Source organism: Pinus tabuliformis, chromosome 1_1 (assembly GCF_031772625.1).
Source record: "Pinus tabuliformis cultivar Carrire ecotype Pingquan chromosome 1_1, CPIR1, whole genome shotgun sequence".
Classification (NCBI taxonomy): Eukaryota; Viridiplantae; Streptophyta; class Pinopsida; order Pinales; family Pinaceae; genus Pinus; species Pinus tabuliformis.
The window spans coordinates 43,869,943-43,890,651 of NC_142297.1; the positions used below are offsets into that span (position 1 = coordinate 43,869,943).

At 37.1% G+C, this 20,709-nt stretch overlaps 1 protein-coding gene across 1 annotated transcript in view; it reads left to right on the forward strand.

The window, feature by feature from the left end:
* Positions 1–244: 244 nt before the first annotated feature.
* Positions 245–20,709, forward strand: part of LOC149211490 (uncharacterized) — a 69,353-nt gene continuing 48,888 nt past the window's right edge. The window contains exon 1 of the mRNA XM_089388404.1: positions 245–341. Within this exon, the coding sequence (XP_089244530.1) occupies positions 245–341 (97 nt within the window). The remainder of the gene's footprint in view (positions 342–20,709) is intronic.

Below are 20,709 nucleotides of genomic sequence, written 5' to 3' on the forward strand. Positions count from 1 at the left end.
CCACCTCCATGTCTTTATCTTCCTCCTCTTATATCAGGATGTCCACAAGGTCTTCCTCCTCCTCATCAGTTTCCAGATTAACTGCTTTCCCCTTTTCTTCCATGGTCAGTTTAGTTCGTAGCAGGTTTGTAGGGGACACACCACCAGAACCATGGGCTGCTTATCTTTCTTGGGTCTTGGTGTCCATGGTGATTTAGGGATTTCTGCAACTATGTCGATGCTTTCTAGGGCATCTCCTATCGTCATGGCCTGCGCGGCCTCTTCAGCGTTCATCTCACCAATATCCATTGCTTCCTCTGGCATGGTCATGGTACTGTTCCACAAATCTCTCAATGGTTCAGGTAGGTGCTCAAATAATTCCTTTGAGTTCAAAGAATCGAATAGATCAAAGTTAATGCATCTCAGGACGCACAATAGCTCAATTCTCAAATGGCCAAGTGTTGTTTGTTGGGTAGTCCTTTGTAATTTATAGTGCCTTTTGAATTCAATTTCGATCATTCCCCCCAAATCCGTTCCATTAATGCTCTCCTAGTGGTAGATTTTCCCAAATCTAGCCCATAAAGCCTGTCTCCCACTCCATTTGGTCTCAAACCAAGCATCACATCGTGAATAGTGACTATAACGGTCACTTTCCAGTCAACTTGTGCAGCAAAGTAGCTACCCTTGCATTGTCACGGATCTTGTGACACTTCACTCCTACTCGCAGTCCCGTCGCATAGTATTTTATAGTCCCACGCCTCCTTTCAACCGCCTGGTGCACTGAGACTGTGCTCCCTGCGGCTAGTCATATGGGAAGAGTTTGTCATTTAACTTTGCTACTGGTTTCTTTTCCTCGGAAGAGTTCGCCATTTGACTTCACCACCCACATCACACATTTTACCAACTACATTGCGCCACCATCTGCGATCCCCTTAGTAAGATATGGTCCAATCCAAGGCATCAAATTAATCAACTCACGACGGTAGTCCCCAAATTCATCAACGTAATCGTGCGCATCCTATTTTACCACCACGGTTTTTTCAATAAATTCCTTCTATATTCCTTCCTCATGCTTCTTGACTTATGCTTCTGCCATGGTGCTTTTCTCCCTCAACCGAACTCTTTCATTCATGAGTTCTTGGAGCCTAATATTACCCTGTTAGATCTCTTCATCAGGTCCCAAGCATTCTTCGAGTTCTTACAACTACGTGATCCCTTCTTCCAAGGCTTCACGATCTGTTATATCCATGGGTGCTACTATGTGCGGACTATGCATGATATACTCCATCGGCATTACAGCATTTTCTCCATAGCTCAGCCTAGAAGGCATTTGTTCTGTTAGTTTCTTGTATGTTGTCCTATAAGCCCATAAAACCGTTGGTACGTGCAGGTCCCAATCATTTCGTTGCGCACTACAAACCTTGATCAGTGCTTCACACACTTCGTTAAATGCTTCCATTTGGATAACCTTTCATGCGATTGTTCTCTCCACACTTTATCGTTGCAACTCGAGGATATGTTTACGTATTCCCCCCCCCCCCCCCAAACACATGCTTATTGTCCGTATTTCCCAACGCAAATTTCATGTGCATCCATGCAGGTTTTTTTTCACCTTCCTGTACCCACCTGGATAGATGCGAGTGCGGACCATCCCGTCCATTGTATTTATAGGCCAATCACACCGTAGGCTTTCCAAACCATGTGTGCATAATCCTCCTACATGTGCTCCAGTCTTCAAAGCTTCCTGTTGGGTGTGGAATCGCCCCAAGGCATGTTTTGGGGCTTAAAGCCCAAGTTTTGACTAATTCCATTGTAAAGAGTTCGCGAATTGTGGCACGGAGCGCGAAGTCATAATAGAGTCTTAGGGTTGTCTGCCCTTGTTTTGGTAATGTAATGTCAGCTTGAAAGATTTTCCCATGGTTCGTGGACCATGGGATTGTATAAATACAGTGAGGCTCTAAGTAAAAAGATAGAATATATTAATATGATGGATTGATGAAGAAGGAATAGAAGCATTGAGTCGAAGTCTAAGTCGTGTCTTTGGGTCGTAGAGTAGGAGAAGGCTCTGCAGCTGAGTGCGTAGAGGCCTAAAGTCCGCAACTGAGTGCACAAGGTAGGTTGATTCTGTAACCACTGGGAGAATTAATAAAAGATAAGTTTTACCATATTTCTGTGTACCTTTTCCTGTTTTATGTATTATTGGGTATGAATTGCAATTTTATTGTTTATTTACTACGTGAACTCATATGAATGGGCTAAATGAGTAAATATAATATAAGGAATCTGTTATGCGAAGATAACTAACTGTTATAAGAAGATAAATAAGATCTCGGGTGTGACTTAGGGAAATAGTACAAACTGCTGCTCCAACAACATGAAAGCCCCACAGCCCCTGGTTAGGGCTGTGCAAAGGAAAATATATCAAGGCACGAAGGGCAAGGAAGTGTGCGAAGTAACCTACAAGAAGGGATTCACATCTAGACCAAATCAACACTTTAGACATCTCAAGGGTGCGAAACCTAGATCCAACACCCCCCATACTACTTCGGGTGAGACCTCAGTCCGCACTCCGCAAACAGTTGCCGAAAGGGCCAGTAGTACATGGATTTGTTTGGCTAATTAACTCCGAACCTGGGTCAGGCCCCACCAATCCAACACTTCCTATGTACGTACCCCACCACCTTGCAGGCGTAGCACGCAATACCCAATTCAAGGCCTGGAAACGTTGCTTTTCCGGCACCTCCTTTTCAAATTTGTCCAAGAAAGCATCTACCTCGCCTAATCAATCATAAGTAGGAAAATATCTCACTTTTGTCGATACGGATCAAAGTGACCTTGTCATCATATTGCAATTAAGCATGGTTACCTCATGTAACCAGTTCTACCATCACTCTATCTCCTCATCAGAATCCGATGAACAGGAGATTTCGAGCTCCCATGAGATCTATCCGTCTGCATTGGGATTTACCCAATCTTTCTCTTGCATGTTTATTTTGTAGATGCAGTCCAAATCGTCGTCACTTTCATAGTCACACATCAACTCTATGTAGTGTAATCCCTTAGTAGGGTCTAAGGGTATAACTACACACAGAGACTTCTTCTCAAAAATCATCTTTCACTTCTTCAAATTAATCACCCCGTTCGTGTTAGTCGACCAATCAATTCCTAAGAGCACGGGGTAGGGATTGCTGTCATCAACAATATCTATCACCTCAAAGTCCGCTAGCATGCTTGCTCCCTCAATATCCACTATGATTCCCTGTAATCACTCAAAGTGTATTATCTTCTGTTGGTTCACCATTCTCAGCTGCATAGGAGACCATTATAACGTAGGCCTCCTCATGTGCTCCCTTGTCTGCTTTGGGAGAACGTTCGCATCTGATCCTGAGTCCAGAATTACTTGGTCCATCTCATATTCTCCAATCTGTACAATTAGCCTCATTTCTCTCCCTGCCATAGTCTTGTGTTTTCCAATCTTCCGGACTACGCACGGTTCTCCTAGCATGGTCCCAGCACAACTATTAATGAGTTCCTACAATCCATTTACAACCTTAATGTCATGCAATAGCTTCATGCATGTTTCCAGGAATGTCATAAGCATAGATGGGTCCATTTCCAGCTCTGGTCTATCTTTGCTTCCTGAAGTGGAGGCACCAATGAAGCTTTTCTTAGCTTCCATGAAGGTTTCCTTAGCGTGCTCCAAATCAAACTCTACTTCTTTCGTCAGAGCCTTGCAAACCCAAGTACTATCTTCGAGTTGTTTGCCTTTATCGTCTCCCATCGTGATTCCACTTCGGAGCACAATGTTCACACTTTGATCTTCCTCGTGCGGCTTAGGCCTCATCATCTATAGGTTCTAAGGTGGGGAAGGCAGTAGCGCTCCCTTGTCGTGTATCCTAGCTATCAACGTAGGACAATCCTCCGTCTCATGATCAAACAAGGTACAATATAGACATGATGGACGTGTTGGATTTGTACAATCACAGGCATAATGTCCTGGCCCTCTGCAATTGTAGCATATCAACTGTCCGTGACCTCTTCCAGGTCCTCCTCCACCTCGGCCTCGTCTGCACCCCTGAAATCTAGTTTGCGCCACTCCTACATTTAAGTGTAGGGGCTACAATTCCGCCTAAACTCTATAGGTGGGAGTTCTATCGATCATTAACTCATAGCTTCTACAAGTGTGCTCATCGTGTCCCACTGATCTACAAAATTTATAGAACAATTGCTGTGAATTTTGATTATACTTCTGTAACAAATGGCAGTTGTCTGTAGCGTGTTTCACTCCTATTTGAAAAATTGTGCACCACAAAGCAGGTTCCATGCTAGGTCATCCTTGTGCCTCCAGTCTTAACAGCATCGGTCCTCCTCCCGCGAGGTAATTTGCGAACACCAGGCAATGGTCCTTATCATGACCTTGACCCTTGCATTTTACGCACCACACCTCTTCATGCACTTCTGGTCGAGCTGTCCTATCTTGTTTTAGACTCTACGCCTCAAGGCATAAGTTTTTCAACTGTGCATGGATCTATTGAACTCCCAAGTTAGGATCCTGCATTGGGGTCTCATGCAGTCTCATCATGATCTCCAAGGCTTCTTCCTGAGTGTTTAACCTCTCCTGCGATAGCGCGTTCCTCAAATGTGGCATTAGCGACACCACAAACCATTTGTGGTGCTTGTTGGGTCTTGGAATTGTCATTCACTTCCATTACATTTTTAAGTGAATTTAAGGTTATAAATTAGAAAATAATTTGCATATGCTTATACCTAACAAGCGGTATAAGATTTTTGACATGTGTAGGTCAAAAGGAAGCTTCTAAAAGGCCCTCATGTGGCCTCCCAAAACCAAATTCGAATTTGAGTGGAGAAGATCATGGGATCATGAGGATATGTATCTTATCATTCCCTATTTCTATTGAAACTCTAAGAAGACATGTGTCTTATCATTTCTTATTTTTATTTGAACTCTATAGATAGAGGGAGAGATTCATGGACTCTCATTAATGAAATAGCTTATCATCTTTTTGTATAAATAGGGGAAGTTTTCTCCTATCATTTTAGGTGTGAAAAGTTGAGGAAATGCTCTTGTTTTGAATATAGAATTTGGATTTGGCACCATTCTCATGAGTGATGTTCACTTTGATTTGGTTATGCTTGTATTTGGACCCTCTCAAATTTCCATCCCTCATGCTTTTGGATTGGCAATCTATAATGTGTGAGATTTATTGTTTTTCATAGATTAATATTTACTGCTTTCATAGATTAAGATTTATTTCTTTCATATCTTTTCATGTGTGAGAGGTTAAGAGTGATTTTTTTTATTTGCTTTCATAGATTAAGATTTATTTATTTCATATCTTTTCCTCTGTGAGAGGTTAAGAGTGATTGTTTTTATTTGCTTTCATATCTAGAGGTTAAGAATTATTGTTTTTGCTTTCATTTCATATCATGCGGTTCTGATTATTCATTTCATAGGATCCTGATTTGATAATGCACACATGATCCCTTAGAGTAGATTTCATTTCTTGCAATTTCATTTTTGAAAGAGTGGTGTGCTTTTCAATTCCCGCAAATGTGGTAGATTAAGACTTCAATTCCTGCAAGTGTGGTAGATTAAGATTTCAATTCCTACAAGTGTGATAAATTAAGGTTTCAATTCCAAACACTGTACTATAATTTCCTTTGAATTGATTGTTGAATTAGAATAGGTGAATTTGGTTTATCATTATTTGGTTTAGTAGTTAGATTGATCTAAATTGAAAGTTAATTTCTAGCATATATGGTGCATGCATGCTTCGCAAGTTTTACAAAACCCCTGGGTTGACAATTAAATGATAGATAATTAATTTGCCTCAACATTTTAGCGTCGTTGTCGAGGAAGTGTGCATAGGAACTTGATTTCAGTTTAGAGTGTATTTTATTTGTTTTTGTTTTTACTAACCATTTATGGACAAAGGGTCTAGAATGCAGCCCAAAGCCTACATTGAGGAATGGTATCAAAAAGTGGTTATGCCACAATATTCATTAATTCTTCAAGAGATCCGTGTGGCAAATCAAAAGGTCAAGTCGATTTTGCATATCCTTACAAAAAATTAGGTACATTTTTCAAGTTTGGATATGAGCATTTCAAAAATTCTAATCCGTAAATGGCTTCATTGGAAGCATGAATATACCTTAAAAAAATAGTTTTTAGATAGATAGGAAAAATAAAAAGGAAATGATTGATAAAATCTTGACTATGCTAACAAAAAAAAAAAATCTCAAGTATCTTCTCCTTCTGCACTTCGTGTGACCTGGAGGATCAGAAAAAAGAAATTGTTTTGTTAGTATATCATAAAGTTTATTTAGCTACAGAATGCAATTCTACAGCTAATTTCTGTTTTCATGATTTGATTTAAATTAATTTGATTTTTCAATAAACTTAAAATAATAATAATAATAATTCCAAATGCATTTTCTTAATTAATAAATTATTTGTTTAAATGAAATATATATGTATATATTTTTAATTTAAAAAAAACATATATAATTTAAAAAAAAAATAAAACACATAAAATAATTAAAAACAAAATACAAAAAGACAAAACATATAAAAAAAATACAAAATCTAAAAACAAAACAATACCAACAAAAACATATAAGATAAAACAACACATACAATAAAAGGAAAAAAGGGTGTGCATTACACAATAAAATCCAATGTTATTATTGAACTGCGTAAAAACGAAGGTCAAAATTTATAAACCATTTGTCGTATGATTATTCGCTAGTTAATAAAACCCTTGGTTTATGTAGCACATTGCGGTGTCGAATTTGATGTGTTCTTAGCTCCTCAGGTTTATCCTGCAAAAAAAAATGAAAAATAAAAACCATATATCCTACACAAAACTGTTAGCGTTTGTTCAATGATAAAATGCTGGATTATATAATGAAAGGCTCGGTGGGCAGTTGTTATTTATTCGTACCTAAATTATTTTTGTTTCATATCACATTCAACACATCGATGGCAATTTTGTTTTCATCGTGCGACATTGTAATTCGGCAAACCGTTGCAGGTTTCGGGCAAATAGGATGAGGTTGAATTTAAATAAAAGACTTTGTGTGCCTTATAAAATGTAACGTATGTGTTTCAATGGTTGGGTCATGCGATTTATTAGGCGGAAATCATGGATTGAATCTTGAAGGCAAAGTTCTGGCAGAGAGGCATTTTTCTGTGCACCAAATTACTACTATCGGTGTGCTAATGTGCTCGCCTATCCATATATGTGGCAAGATGTATGATTCAATGCTACCCAATCTAATTCTAAGCTCCCTTAATGCAATCTTCAGTGCTACCGTGTTATACATGATGTTACACATATTGTCTCCACTTGTTAGCATTGCAGAACTCGATTGATGTGTTTTATGTCGCCTCTCAAGAGCACAGGAACACAAGCACACTCAAATAGTGTGGTTAATGTTCTTATTATTGCACTGAGATCACCATTGCCAAAAATCACACCAATTTAGACACACGTTTTTAAAACGAATTTTCTGAGCAAACTAGGATGAATCAGAAAAAATTGGGACATGGATGTTTTTCCAGAATGGCATGAACTTAATAACCCAGAAATCGTTTCCTTGGATTCCTAACCATTCGGGAGAAAATCATGGTTCTATAGGACCCTGTTTGGTGACTGCGTGAAGGAAAAATGGATTGCAAAGACAAAAACAAGATTTACTAGCCATGAAGGAGATCTCTACACTATCGGTACAAATGGAACAACTATCAATGCTTCAAATGCATAACGTTGCAACCGTTTTGATGTTTGAACAGGTTCTGCGTAGCAAATCAAGGAATGGGCCAAACGAATGATTGAGGAATGATTTAAAAATAAAAATCCTCCTATCCAGTTTTTTGACTTCCGCAGGAAGGCTCTTTATGGTCTTGCCAGTTCACGACTCGGTCAATAGAAATCAATATATGGCTGGCGATGATATGAGCGGAAGAGGAATAATTCAAAGGAAGATTTTACATTTAGAGGAATCATTCAAAACAATTCAATTTGACAGATTGAATAATGGCTTGTAAAATAATTGGAAGATTATTTAGATGATTTCTGAACATTTGGCATTAAAAAAATTTATTATATTGTTCCTGTATATTTTTATATGAAGTTTTAACTTGCAGGACATAGAGAATCTTTGTGATGCCAATTGTTTTACTGAGCATGGTGCATGAAGTCATCCGACAACAGGGAGTTAATTTATTTTTTCATGGTTATTTCTTAAAAATGGATTGTTATGGATATCATGAATTGTATTGAATATAACACTTTTGATTTTCCTTAGTCTGTTCATTTGACATTTTGTGTAAGAATCAGAAAGAAATTGATCATTTATTTTTTAACACACTTATGTTCTTTATGTCAAGTTTTTTTGCAAGTTTGGGATGATCGAATGATCATTGAAGAAAACTAATTGTGCGCACAATTGCTCTTCAAAGGACCGATTCCATGAGAAACATAAGAACAATTCCATGTCCATATCCATCAAAACCATTACCTTTCCTCCCTTTTGAATTATAAATCCAACCAAGTAATTCAAAGCAAGCCATAGTCATTTTTCCCAGCAAGAGTCAGCTGTTCATTTTCCTTTATTCACGTACACTTTCCGCTTGACCCACAAACAAAAGTAAGAAGCTCATTTACATGCTTATTGCCCATTGTCATTATTATTTTCCATTGTCATCTTCCATTTTCAATTTTCCTTTCGTATCCTTTTTCATTTCACAAATAAACCATGCTTCAATGCAAATTAATGAGTCCATAGCCCTTTGAGTCTAAAATCCTTGCAAAAACACCTTGAGGCTTGCATGCCTTAATGGCAAGTCCTCATGCCAATGAACAATGGGAATACATCAATGTCCCTTGTTCATCGGACCTTTTAGGTACTTGACAACAACAAAATTATTCATACTTAGCAAAATGTGTTTGGGCATCTTGACTCTCATTTTCATCAATGACGATAGTTCTTGTGTTCACTAGTGGCATCCATTAATGGCCACTAAGGCAACAATTTCCTTCCATGTTTGAAATCAGAACATTTATTCACATAGCAGGAATTGTGCCAATGAGTTTTGAAGACATGAAGACTATCATTTTCAGTATTTTGGAGAAAATGTAGAAGATATGCAGCTATAGGACTAGATGGTAGCTGCAGAATCAGATGACAGCTATAGAATCAAATGACAACAACAGACTCAACAAGTTTTCATAAAAGCAAATAAAAAGTAATCTTCACTCTTTTCTCCATGATTTGTCCAGCCACTTGAAGAAGATTATAATAGAATTTTGCAACCACCACACATGCAGCTCATCCATTTCTAAAGGGTAAGTTAAGGTATGTCATTTTCTAAATTTTTACCATAAAATTCCTTAAAAAGGTAGAATGATAATTTTTGGAAAAAAAACATTTATCTTCCTCATCTCATAAAATTTCCAATATCATTAGTTGGGGGGGAATACATTCATATTCATATTTTTCCATATTCATATCACATTCGAAATCCCACACACTTTCAAAATATATTAACTATTACATTATTGTTATTAGCATAGAAAGGCTTATCAAAAGTACTGAAAAGATAACTGGATACAAACACAATCATGGTTGTCACACAAGAACCAACTATGATGCAATCCAATAAAGATATACTTTGCAACAATAATCAAAATTATCATTATGCAAAGTTCATAGATCAAAAATGAATGCAACAACAAAATATGGTTGTAACACAAGAACCAACCATGTTGCAATTCAACTAAAAGATTTCGCAGAAGTATGAAGTTATCAAATGATATCATGCAAAGTTAAGCCAAAGCTCAAGGATAAAAAAGAATCAATGTAATAGATTGCACTAGGACATGCAATAGCTTCAGTTGGGGGGTATGTTGGGCCTTGAAATTTTCATTCACTTCCATTAGATTTTCACTTATATTTCCATATTGTCACCTTCACTCCACCTCTATTTCATTACATTTGCCTCCATTTCATTACATTTACCTTACCATTATCATTATTGGGTCGCATTTATGTTTTTCCAAACTTTATTAATTCTTATCATTTTTTTAGTGAATTTATGGTTAAAATTAGAAAATAATGTGCATATGCTTATACCTAACAAGTGGGATGAGATTGTTGACATGTGTAGGTCAAAAGGAAGCTTTTAACTGACCCTTATGTGGCTTCCCAAAACCAAATTCGAATTTGAATGGAGAAGATCATGGGATCATGAGGATATGTGTCTTATCATTTCCTATTTGTATTGAAACTCTAAGAATACACGTGTCTTACCATTTCCTATTTTGATTGTAACTCTATAAATAGAGGGAGAGATTCATGGACTCTCATTAATGATATAGCTTCTCATCTTTTTGTATAAATAGTGGAAGTTTTCTCCTATCATTTTAGGTGTGAAAAGTTGGGGAAATGCTCTTGTTTTGAATATAGAATTTGGATTTGGCACCATGCTCATGAGTGATGTTCATTTTGATTTGGTTATGGTTATATTTGGAGCCTCTCAACTTTCCATCCCTCATGCTTTTGGATTGGCCATCTATAATGTGTGAGATTTATTGTTTTTCATAGATTAAGGTTTATTATTTTCATAGATTAAGATTTATTTACTTCATATCTTTTCTTGTATGAGAGGTTAAAAGTGATTGTTTTTATTCGCTTTCATATCTAGAGGTTAAGAATTATTTTTTTTGCTTTAATTTCATATCATGTGGTTTTGATTATTCATTTCATAGGATCTTGATTTGATAATGCACACATGATCCCTTAGAGTAGATTTCATTTCATGCAATTTCATTTTTGAAAGAGTGGTGTGCTTTTCAATTCCCTCAAGTGTGGTAGATTAAGACTTCAATTCCTACAAGTGTGGTAGATTAGGATTTCAATTTCTACAAGTGTGATAGATTAAGGTTTCAATTCCAAACACTATACTATAATTTCCTTTGAATTTATTGTTGAATTAGAATAGGTGAATTTGGTTTATCTTTACTTGGTTTAATAGTTAGATTGATCTAAATTGGAAGTTAATTTCTAGCATATAGAGTGCACGCATGCTTCACAAGTTTTACGAAACCCCCAGGTTAAAAATTAAATGATAGGCAATTAATTTGCCTCAACAGTGTTGTCTATCTGTCAAAGTCATATTAGCTTCACGAATTGTACACTTCATCCTCTGATCGAGCTCCCATGAAGTCCTGCCTGGTAGCATTGTGATCTCTTTGAACCCAATGATCGACTGTGCTTCTGACTTTGGTTTGCAAAATTTCTTATTTAGCGCAGCTTGGATATCCGCGATTCCCGCATTCGGATTATCACTTGAGTCCTTAATGTACCAGGTCAGTGCGCGATCCTGTAGGGTGCTAACCAGTGTTGTTTTTGTGATATTATCATCGGTAACTCCCTGCGCTTCCCATACTGCTCTTATCACGAACCAAAACTGGTTTGGATCCTTATTTCTTACTCCCTTGAACACAGGCAACTTTATTGTGCTTGCCATATTGACTCGTGGTGGTGGCGGAGGTGGTACGGATGAAGATGGAGGTGAAGGCGGTGGAGCTGGTGGCGGTCTGGGTGGGGGTGGTATGCGCGGAACCCTTTGCCTTATCATATGGATCACACTTTGCAGAGATACCTTCGCAAGCTCTTCCTTGCCCCCTCGTGGAGGTGAAATCAAAGGGATATTCTTTGGTCCCTTACTTCCTTCGTTTTTGTAGGTTTTTCCACTTCATGTAGCTCCGAACATCAAGATAATTGCATAACCCTCTTTTCACACAATAACATTTTAATCCAAGTATTTAGAGACTTTACGTACTTACCTCGTGGTCCTTTGAGAAAGCATCGCTCTGCCTCGCTATAGCTGACTGAAGTGTCTATCGCGAATTCAATGATGAATCCTCCTATAATCCAATCGAGCCAGTGATCAACAGTGAATGTGATATTATCCTCTGATGCTTCCAATCTATGCACCAACTCTAGGGTCCACACAATAGGATTGTCGAGTTTCCACCTTCCTTGGCTATCTGCTAGCTTCGCGATCCACTCGTACAGCTTAGTAGGGAAAGATGTGAAGAAGATTTCATGGATCTCTGTGTACAGGTAGCAGTCTAACCAGTCTTCTTTTGCCAGTTTCAGATCCCTGTTCTCCCGCGAACTCGTGAATTCTCATGTCCAACCAACCTTCAATTTCCTTCTTAGTTGGATTCCAATGATATGACATTAGACATCTCTACATAGATTCCTGTCTCGGCAATGGAACCATTTGTTGCCTTGATGGGGGCATGACCCAGGTTCAGAGTTAATTAGCCAAATAAATCCCTACACTATTGGCCCTTTCGGAAATAACCCGCGGAGTGTGGATTGAGGTTCACCGGAAGCAGTATGGGGGGATGTTGGAACCAAGTTTCTGAACCCTCTAGATGTTTGAGGGGTCAATTTAGTCCCACTGTGAATACCTTCGTGCAGGTTACTTCGTGGACTGCCCTAACCTGTGAGGCCTTCACGATATATTATAATCGCCTTCACGTAGCCCTAACCAGGGGCTGAGGTGCTTTCGCGCTGCTAAGGTAGCGATCTGTGCTATTTCCCCAAGTTACCCCATGGATTTGACTTGTCTCCTTATAATTGTTAGCCAACTTCGCGTAAACAGATACATTATCTTATATTCTCTTAATCAACGTAATCATATAAGTAAATAACAGAAATGTAATTTATACCCAATAGATTCAATGCATAAAACAGTAAATAAATACATAGGAATGGTATAAAACTTTTCTTTATTAATGTTTCAATCGGTTACAGACTCAACCTGCCCTGCGCACTCAGTTACAGGGGTCCGCACACTCAGCTGTGGACTACTAGGCTTTTGTGCACTCGGCTGCAAAGCCTTCTCCTACTTTATGACTCAAGACTCAAATCTACACTTAAATAAGACTCAATTCTTCATCCTTCATTCATCAATTGATTCCTTCCTTTACAACTTAGAGCCTCGCTCTATTTATACAATCCTATCATCCGTGGACCATGGTTAGATCTCTAAAGCTGACATTACATTTACAAAAATGAGGGTGGACAACCCTATGACTCATTTACAAGTTCGCTCTTCGTGCCCACAAAATGCGAAGTCTTTACATCGTATTTAGTCAAAATCTAAGGTTTAAGCACCAAAACTTCCCTTGGGGGATCCCGTGCCCAACAAGGTGACTGGGTATTTCTACAACTACAACCATACAAAAAAATGTCCCTCAAGCAAGCTAAGAAGGGTAATAAATTATCACCAAAGTATTATGGTTTGTACAAGGTGTTACAAAAGAATGGTACTATGGCATACAAATTGGAGCTTCCTGCATCTTCCCGATTACACCCATTTTTGCATGTTGCATGCTTAAAGAGGAAGGAAAAATCATATTGGAACTGATAGCAGTCAAAAAAACAAGAAATCGATCAATTTTAGAGTATCTCATCAAGTGGAAGAACTTACCCATTGAAGATTCCACATGGGAAGATGAGAATTTTATATAGAAGCATCCAAAACTACTCAAGCATTGAGGACAACACTTTTTGAAGGAGAGGGGCATGTTAGGTCCCTATACTACTAGTGTAACCCCATGTTGTTATTAGTGCAACCCACTTATTGTATTATTGTGCCCATATAGTCTCCATGTTGTTATTATTATGCCCCATAGAAGCCCACCATTGTTATTGTTGTTCCCTTATAATATTATTGTTATGTAGGCTCAGATTGTATTAGGACCCCTTAGACTCCTATATATATAAAGGAGGTCTTGTCATATGTATCATCCAATAATTGTTCATTTGTGTAATGTAAAGGAGGTTTCCTCCTCGAAGAGGCTGATTTTGAATTTGTTGATCTATATTTTCTTCTATTTTGTGAGTTGGTTGCATTACATGTTAGAAGAATGGGAGGCAGAAGTGAAGCAAGAGAGTAAGATGGATATGGAGTTGGAGGACTGGAGAGTCCTCATCTTGGATCCTGGGAACACAAGAGGGAGAATCACCCAGTTCAAACAGACCCTCTACTTCTATTGGTTGTTGAAAACCCTATTGGGAAAGGCGATGGAGAAGATCTCAGTGGGCATGGCAATTATGGTTAAGGGAATGCCAAACTACAAGAAGGAATTTCAGAAGGTGCAATTTCAACTGCAAAAACGAGTCATACACCTTGGTCAAATTGAGTAGCACCTACCACGCATTTTGGTTCAGATAGAGCTGCCCAGATCGAATTCCAAAGATCGAACACTGGTTGAATCAATGTTAGCGGAACAACATGATTAGCATGCCTACTTATTGATAATTTTGTTTATATATGCAGCTATATTTTAAATTTTTCTTTACATTTACATATGTATGTATAACTCTAGAGTATGGAAGTGGACAGGAAACTGAAACTTATATTTCTTGGATAGAGAGACTTAAGATTTTTCGCTACTGGATGGCTATAATGTGGATAGGTGGCCAACAGACTTGGTTTCCTACTGGGAAATTTGAGACCACCTAGCTAGTTCGATGTGGTGTTAATTTTCTTTATATTAATGGAAAAGGAGGATCTACCAAGCTTAACAAAAAAGAAAAAATTATTAAAAATATAAATAATAATAATAAAATATTTCATTTGAAGATTTTATAAATATGATAATTTAGCAATAAATTGATTTCTTAAAATTAGTTTAGTATGGCAACTTCATTGTTAGAGATGATCATTGATTCCCAACCAATTTTCAATGTTCTTTATTTATTACGATCAAATAGACTCACTCTTCACCTTTCAATTCATTACCTTGATTTAAAGTGGTTACATATTTTTAAAATAAATATATAATTTTTTAATATTTAATCAAATTAAATCTTTCTTCACTGTGGATCTACCAAGTGCCAAGAGTGATCAAATATCTTTTCCCTTTGAAAGTGAAAGAGGTTTGCTCCCCAAAAGATTTGATCCCTCTCGATGCTTGATAGATACAATGTTAAGGTGGAATTAAGTTGGTTTAATTATTAATAATAAATAATTATAAATTTTATTTTATTTTTATTTTTATGTAATTTGATCGAGCCAAAATATTTTAATTAATAATAATTACTAATTTTTTTATTTTTTATTTTTTTAATTGTGTTGTTCCTTGAAGACAGTTCTAGGCTGAGGAAAAATGCCAAAGCATCTAAAGTAAGATTTTGATTTTAAATGGATGACCAATGCTTTAAATTTTAAAACATATGTAAATCATAAGTAATTATGAAAAAATAGAAGGATTGATTCTTCATTCCTAACATAATTAATCTTTAAAATGATTTGGAAATCATAATTTAAGAAGATATATAATTCCTTAAACATTTTGTAACAACCATCGAGAAAATTCCATGTAATAAAAGTTAAAAACAATCACCACAATCAATGGGACACTTATTCGACAATGATTGTTGGGGAAGACATCCTGGGGGGTGTTCATTTGGTTGTTTATGACTAAGGAAATTGGCAAAGGAAATGGCTAAGGCTTTGGAAAGACAAAATGGCATTTTTTGCACATTTAGTTATGAAAATAATGGAAATTAGGAGAAAAAGGAGGTGAAAGGTCACAGGTTGCATGTGAGGAGGAAAATGAAGAAAAATAATGGAAAATGAAGAAAATATAGGCCTCATTCATAAAAAGGCTTATGATGATTAGTTAGTAACCTTTTGTTAATTCAGTGTTGGACCTCTTTCTCATTATTCTCTCTCTCTCTCTAATACTCTTGGATTCTTAGATTTTTCTTGGAGAACTCTTGGAGGGTGTGGAATACTTAGATTATTTGAGAAGGAAGAGTAGGAAAGTGCAATAGGGCATCGAGATCAGCAGCTACAACAAATTTTCTTGCAGGTACAGAGTTGCATGTATGATTTCTTCACTAGTTTTTGCATGCATGGCATATGCATTTGGTTTCTTGGTTGTGATTTGTCATTGGCATGGAGGATTGCCTGGATCAACAGCGGATTGCCTAGCCTTTCCATTTCCTAGATAGCCATGGTGATTGTGGGTTTACTTTCATTTTCTGTTATTGTTTGGTTCTCACATTTCCTTAGCTTGGGTTGAGTTATTAGTTCCTGGAAGCCTTGGTTGGAAAAATGCTCTGGAAGCCCTGTAACAACTTGGGTTGAGTTACTAGTCATAGAAGCCTTGGTTGGAAAAACACTCTAGAAGCCCTTGGTGGGTTGAGTTACTAGTCCTAGAATCCTTGGTTGGACAAACGCTCTAGAACCCCGACAACAGCTATGGGTTGAGTTACTAGTCCCCTTTATTTCCGCACTAGCATAGCGTTGATGCAAATTTGTGAGATCATAAATGTTAGTAGTTTCTTCATTCTCTCGCTTGTACCCTTCAGTAGCCATACACTGAGTGGTCCAAGCTCCTTCATCATACCTGTTTAACTAATAACAAGGATGGTAGTTATCAAGTGGAAGCCAAATCAAAGGAAATTTGAACTTAAGCCATATCCAAAAAATCCCCCATTGATTTAACAATCTATGCATACTCGGTAACTCGTGAAATAGCTATCACAAAGTTGTGAAAGCCAAAGGGATCCCTCATTTGTAAGGTTTCACTATTGGCCTTCGATCATGTTAAGCTCCTCACTAATGCTCAGCTCTTCAACTTAAGAAAAAGCCTAATGATCCTTCTCTTATACTAGGCTAATTGCTCTACCCTGTTAGGAGCACTAAGGAATCTTCTGAATTCTCGCCTCAGGATCAGAGTCGTACATGGCTCTGACCTTATTTTCAACATTGTTATTTCTTCATTCCTGTCGAATAACATCTTGGAAAGATTCCAATCAATTTGGTTCCTCATAAAGTATATGAAAGACCACGGTTGTAAGTCTCCAACATAAGAGAAAAAGTTAACAAACATTTGTAAACTAGCATGTTCATCAAAATATTGTGCAAAAAGAATTCGCACAACAACTATGGTCATCAAAATCACAAGAACGGAATGCATCTAAAAGAGTTCTAGTAGAAACACCCTTATAGGGTCTATTATCGCAAATGACCTTCAATTGGAAAGATAAAACTTTTCCCACAGAAAAACCACATACGATGGAGATGGTGTTCTACAGCTTAAGAGATTCAGGGCTAAATCACATATCTCTCTTTTATCTTCACTTGGGTTCATAATTTCTTATTGCAGCCATTGACTTTGTTCTTCCCTTTTCTTCTCAGTTTCATTTGTCTCCCATCATATGAGTTCATATGTCAGCAACTCCTCAACCCGTTGATCCTTAAGGGAGTGGATAACCTTTCGATGTTCTTCTAAATAAATTACTCCCTCTTCAGGGATAGTGCCAACTATTTCCAATTCTGTAATTCAGAAACCAATAAAAAATTTTCTAAGTTCCAATCTGCCTTAGGGTCTATTGCAATGGGGAAGGTAAAAACATGTTGAAATTGGAGTTTCTCTGCCTCGACTGTTGGTTCTTGTGTAACAACAGTGTCTTCAGCAGGTTCTTGTGAGTTGATGCTCCTTTTTTCTTCCTGAAAGTGATGTGAAATGATCATATATGAAATTGAAGTAGAATTTATTAATGCCATCAGTGAACTGAATGTTAAATTATGGTGCTTTAACTATTAGAATTGAATGAAGGAATGAATTTAAGACGGAATCGAAACATAAGAAATATGCAAATAGAAGTGAAAAGCAGCAAAAACACAGCGATTCCAGATAGAAAGATTCTTTACAGAGTTTGTCCCTAATGGACTACGTCTCTAGGTCTGCTTTCAAGATGGACATCTACTTTATTAGGGTTGAATCCAAGGAGGTCGATTACACAGAAAATTGACTGACTGATCATGCATGCAGGTACTTCTGGTCACTGTCATGGGAAATCTCTCTTAACCATCTTTCCAACGCCTATCATGGTTCCCAATTCTGATTATGGATGCTCCCGTAGCACTGAAAACAAAACTGCCTATGTCCTCTAGAATCTGTATACAAAACTCTGAAACCACTCTATTTTCTCTTCAATGAGAAAAAATTTCTTTATAACCCTTCAGATGCATTTGAACTCCTTATTATGAGTTTAGGAATGCACAAGCTAACTTTTAGGGTTAATTTAGGGTTTTAGTTAATGAATTAATGCCATTAGGTCTTAGGTGTAATTAATTAACAACATTTGAACCAAAATAACATACAAAACCCACTTTGAAACCTTATTATAGCCTGAGGATTGTTAGTGGTTAGCTAACTGGGGGGAGGCACTGAAAGCACATGTGAATAGGTTGATAACTCGTTCTTATGACTCCAACGGTTCTACTGATTGCCCCGCTAACTGCATGGTCAGTTGTACTGTGTTCACATGCCAAGGTTCTGATGACTGTTTCGACGATGCATTTATCCCAGCGGTTCCGATGTCCACGTCACTGCTGCCCCGCCTGCTTACATGAACAAGGTTTCCCTGATGGTTTATGCCTATCTGCTCGCATGGCCTGCTGCAGTTACCCTTCCGCTCATGTGAACATAACTACAGTTTTGACATGGTTAGGATGTTGCAGTTAGGGACTATGAAATACATTGTAATGTTTTTTTTATATGTGTTATGTGTAATTTTATGTATTTTCATGGCCCGAGAGGGTTTGTAGCATGGTTTTAATGTATTTAGATACATGGTGTAGTTTATAGGTTAGATTTTTAGGTATTAGGGCTAGGACTTAGGTTATGCATTAGGGTTTTAATATGATGTATTTAGAGTTTAACCTTTTGGATTTTGTCAAATGAACAAAAGAACACCTTTTACAACAATTGTCACAATGTGACATAAAAACCCCACAAGACGTCATGTTCCATCCCTGACAACCAAACCCCAGTGGAATTGTCACAACCATATGTCTATAACCAGGTATATATCCTTCGAACACCATGAAAACCATTGACTTCACTGGACAACCTGAACCATAAGCATCATTGCCAAATCTGAAGATACTAGACACTGGATGTTGATGATGAATACTGGCGAAGTTGATAAAGTTCAAGACCTCATCAACAATGATCATTTGAAGATCACTTCATCTTTGAACCACTAAAGACTCCACTTATGCTAGACTGACAAGATCCTCCTAGATCAATCCTCTCCACTTGAAAGCTTTTGGACCACAAAAGTTTGACTAGACAGATAGTAGATGAGGGTAGAGCTCCCTCACTCTCCACCTTACCTTGATGATGTACCAATACATTCGATCAACAATATGAAAGTGATGACCCTGATGATGCTAATAATGGTGCATTTTGAATTTGTGAACTGTTCCATCCATCTGCAGTATGTAAAACTTTCGAATATGGTTAAACAACATGTTATGAACATGGCAATTGAATTATTTCCACGAAGTACCATGAACTAGTGATTCATAAACATATTTGAAAACAGTCTCTACATAATATTGTTCAATACTATTGACATTTACTAACAATCTATTTTGCGGAATAACAGAAACATTCAAAGGCATTCTTGACATCATATCAGCTACTTGACCTGATGTACTTTCTCGATTCCTAATTACTAAGTGAACTTGCTGCAATAAACCCATCAAACTGAAACGTGAAGACTACTACAACTTAGTTTGATTTTGAAAGTATTGAAATGGTTGTTGATTTGTTTGAATCACTATTTCCTCACCCATTAAATTATATCTACATTGATTATCACTTTCCATTAATGCATAAGTTTCCATTTTATGTATTGGATACTTTGATGCTGCTTTAGAAAAGGATTTTACATGAAAACAAATGGGCTTCCTGTCCACTTGAAAAGAGGCTTCAAAATTGTTTGAAACATGAAATGGTGATACAATACAAGAGAAATGTAATACTAAATTTCCCCAATACTGACCTGCATTCTTGTAACTTATAACTTCCAAACTTGGACTAAAATGATACATTCTAACATTAGGAAGAGGAGCTTTGGACATCAATTGTCACTCATGTTGTATTCCCTGTTTATGAGTAAGATTTTTGGGTTCTTTAAATAGAACTGGAAAATTTTCTACCTTCTTGACCAAACTATCTTTAAACTGAGACTCACAACCTGAACAAGTATCCTTTAGATCCTTATGTTGTTCTTTTACACACATGAGTAAAAATCTCTTACTTGAATTTATTAATCGCTTCATCTGATTAGCAACAACTAAATTCAAGTGAGTTTTACTTTTATGTGCCTTGACAATAAATTCAACCCCATATTTCTTAAGGTGATATTTATGCTCTCTCCTATAAAACACTGCATCACGATCATAAAGATAAGGACTTCATAAGACAACTCCACATATGTCTACTGGAACCACATCTAATTCCACTTCATCAATGTAATTAGTTGTAATGGAAAATTTTAATCGACACTGCTTTGTGACATTTATCTGGGTTGACTTATTCAACCAACCTAATGGGTGTGGTCTTGGATGATTCCATGTCTCCAAACCCAATTTTTAAACTAAATATTCAGATAATAAATTTGCTTGTGATCCACTGTCAAACATTGTATCTATCTTTGTGTTTTTAGAAGTTATCCTTATGTGAAATAGTTCAAATCTTTTATCCTCATTTGAAGGATTTATGTTTGATGAAGATGCAGTAGTATTAGAACTTGAACCAACGTCGTAAGTTTTACCTGTAAAAACTATGGAAGTTGTCCTCCTTTCATCAC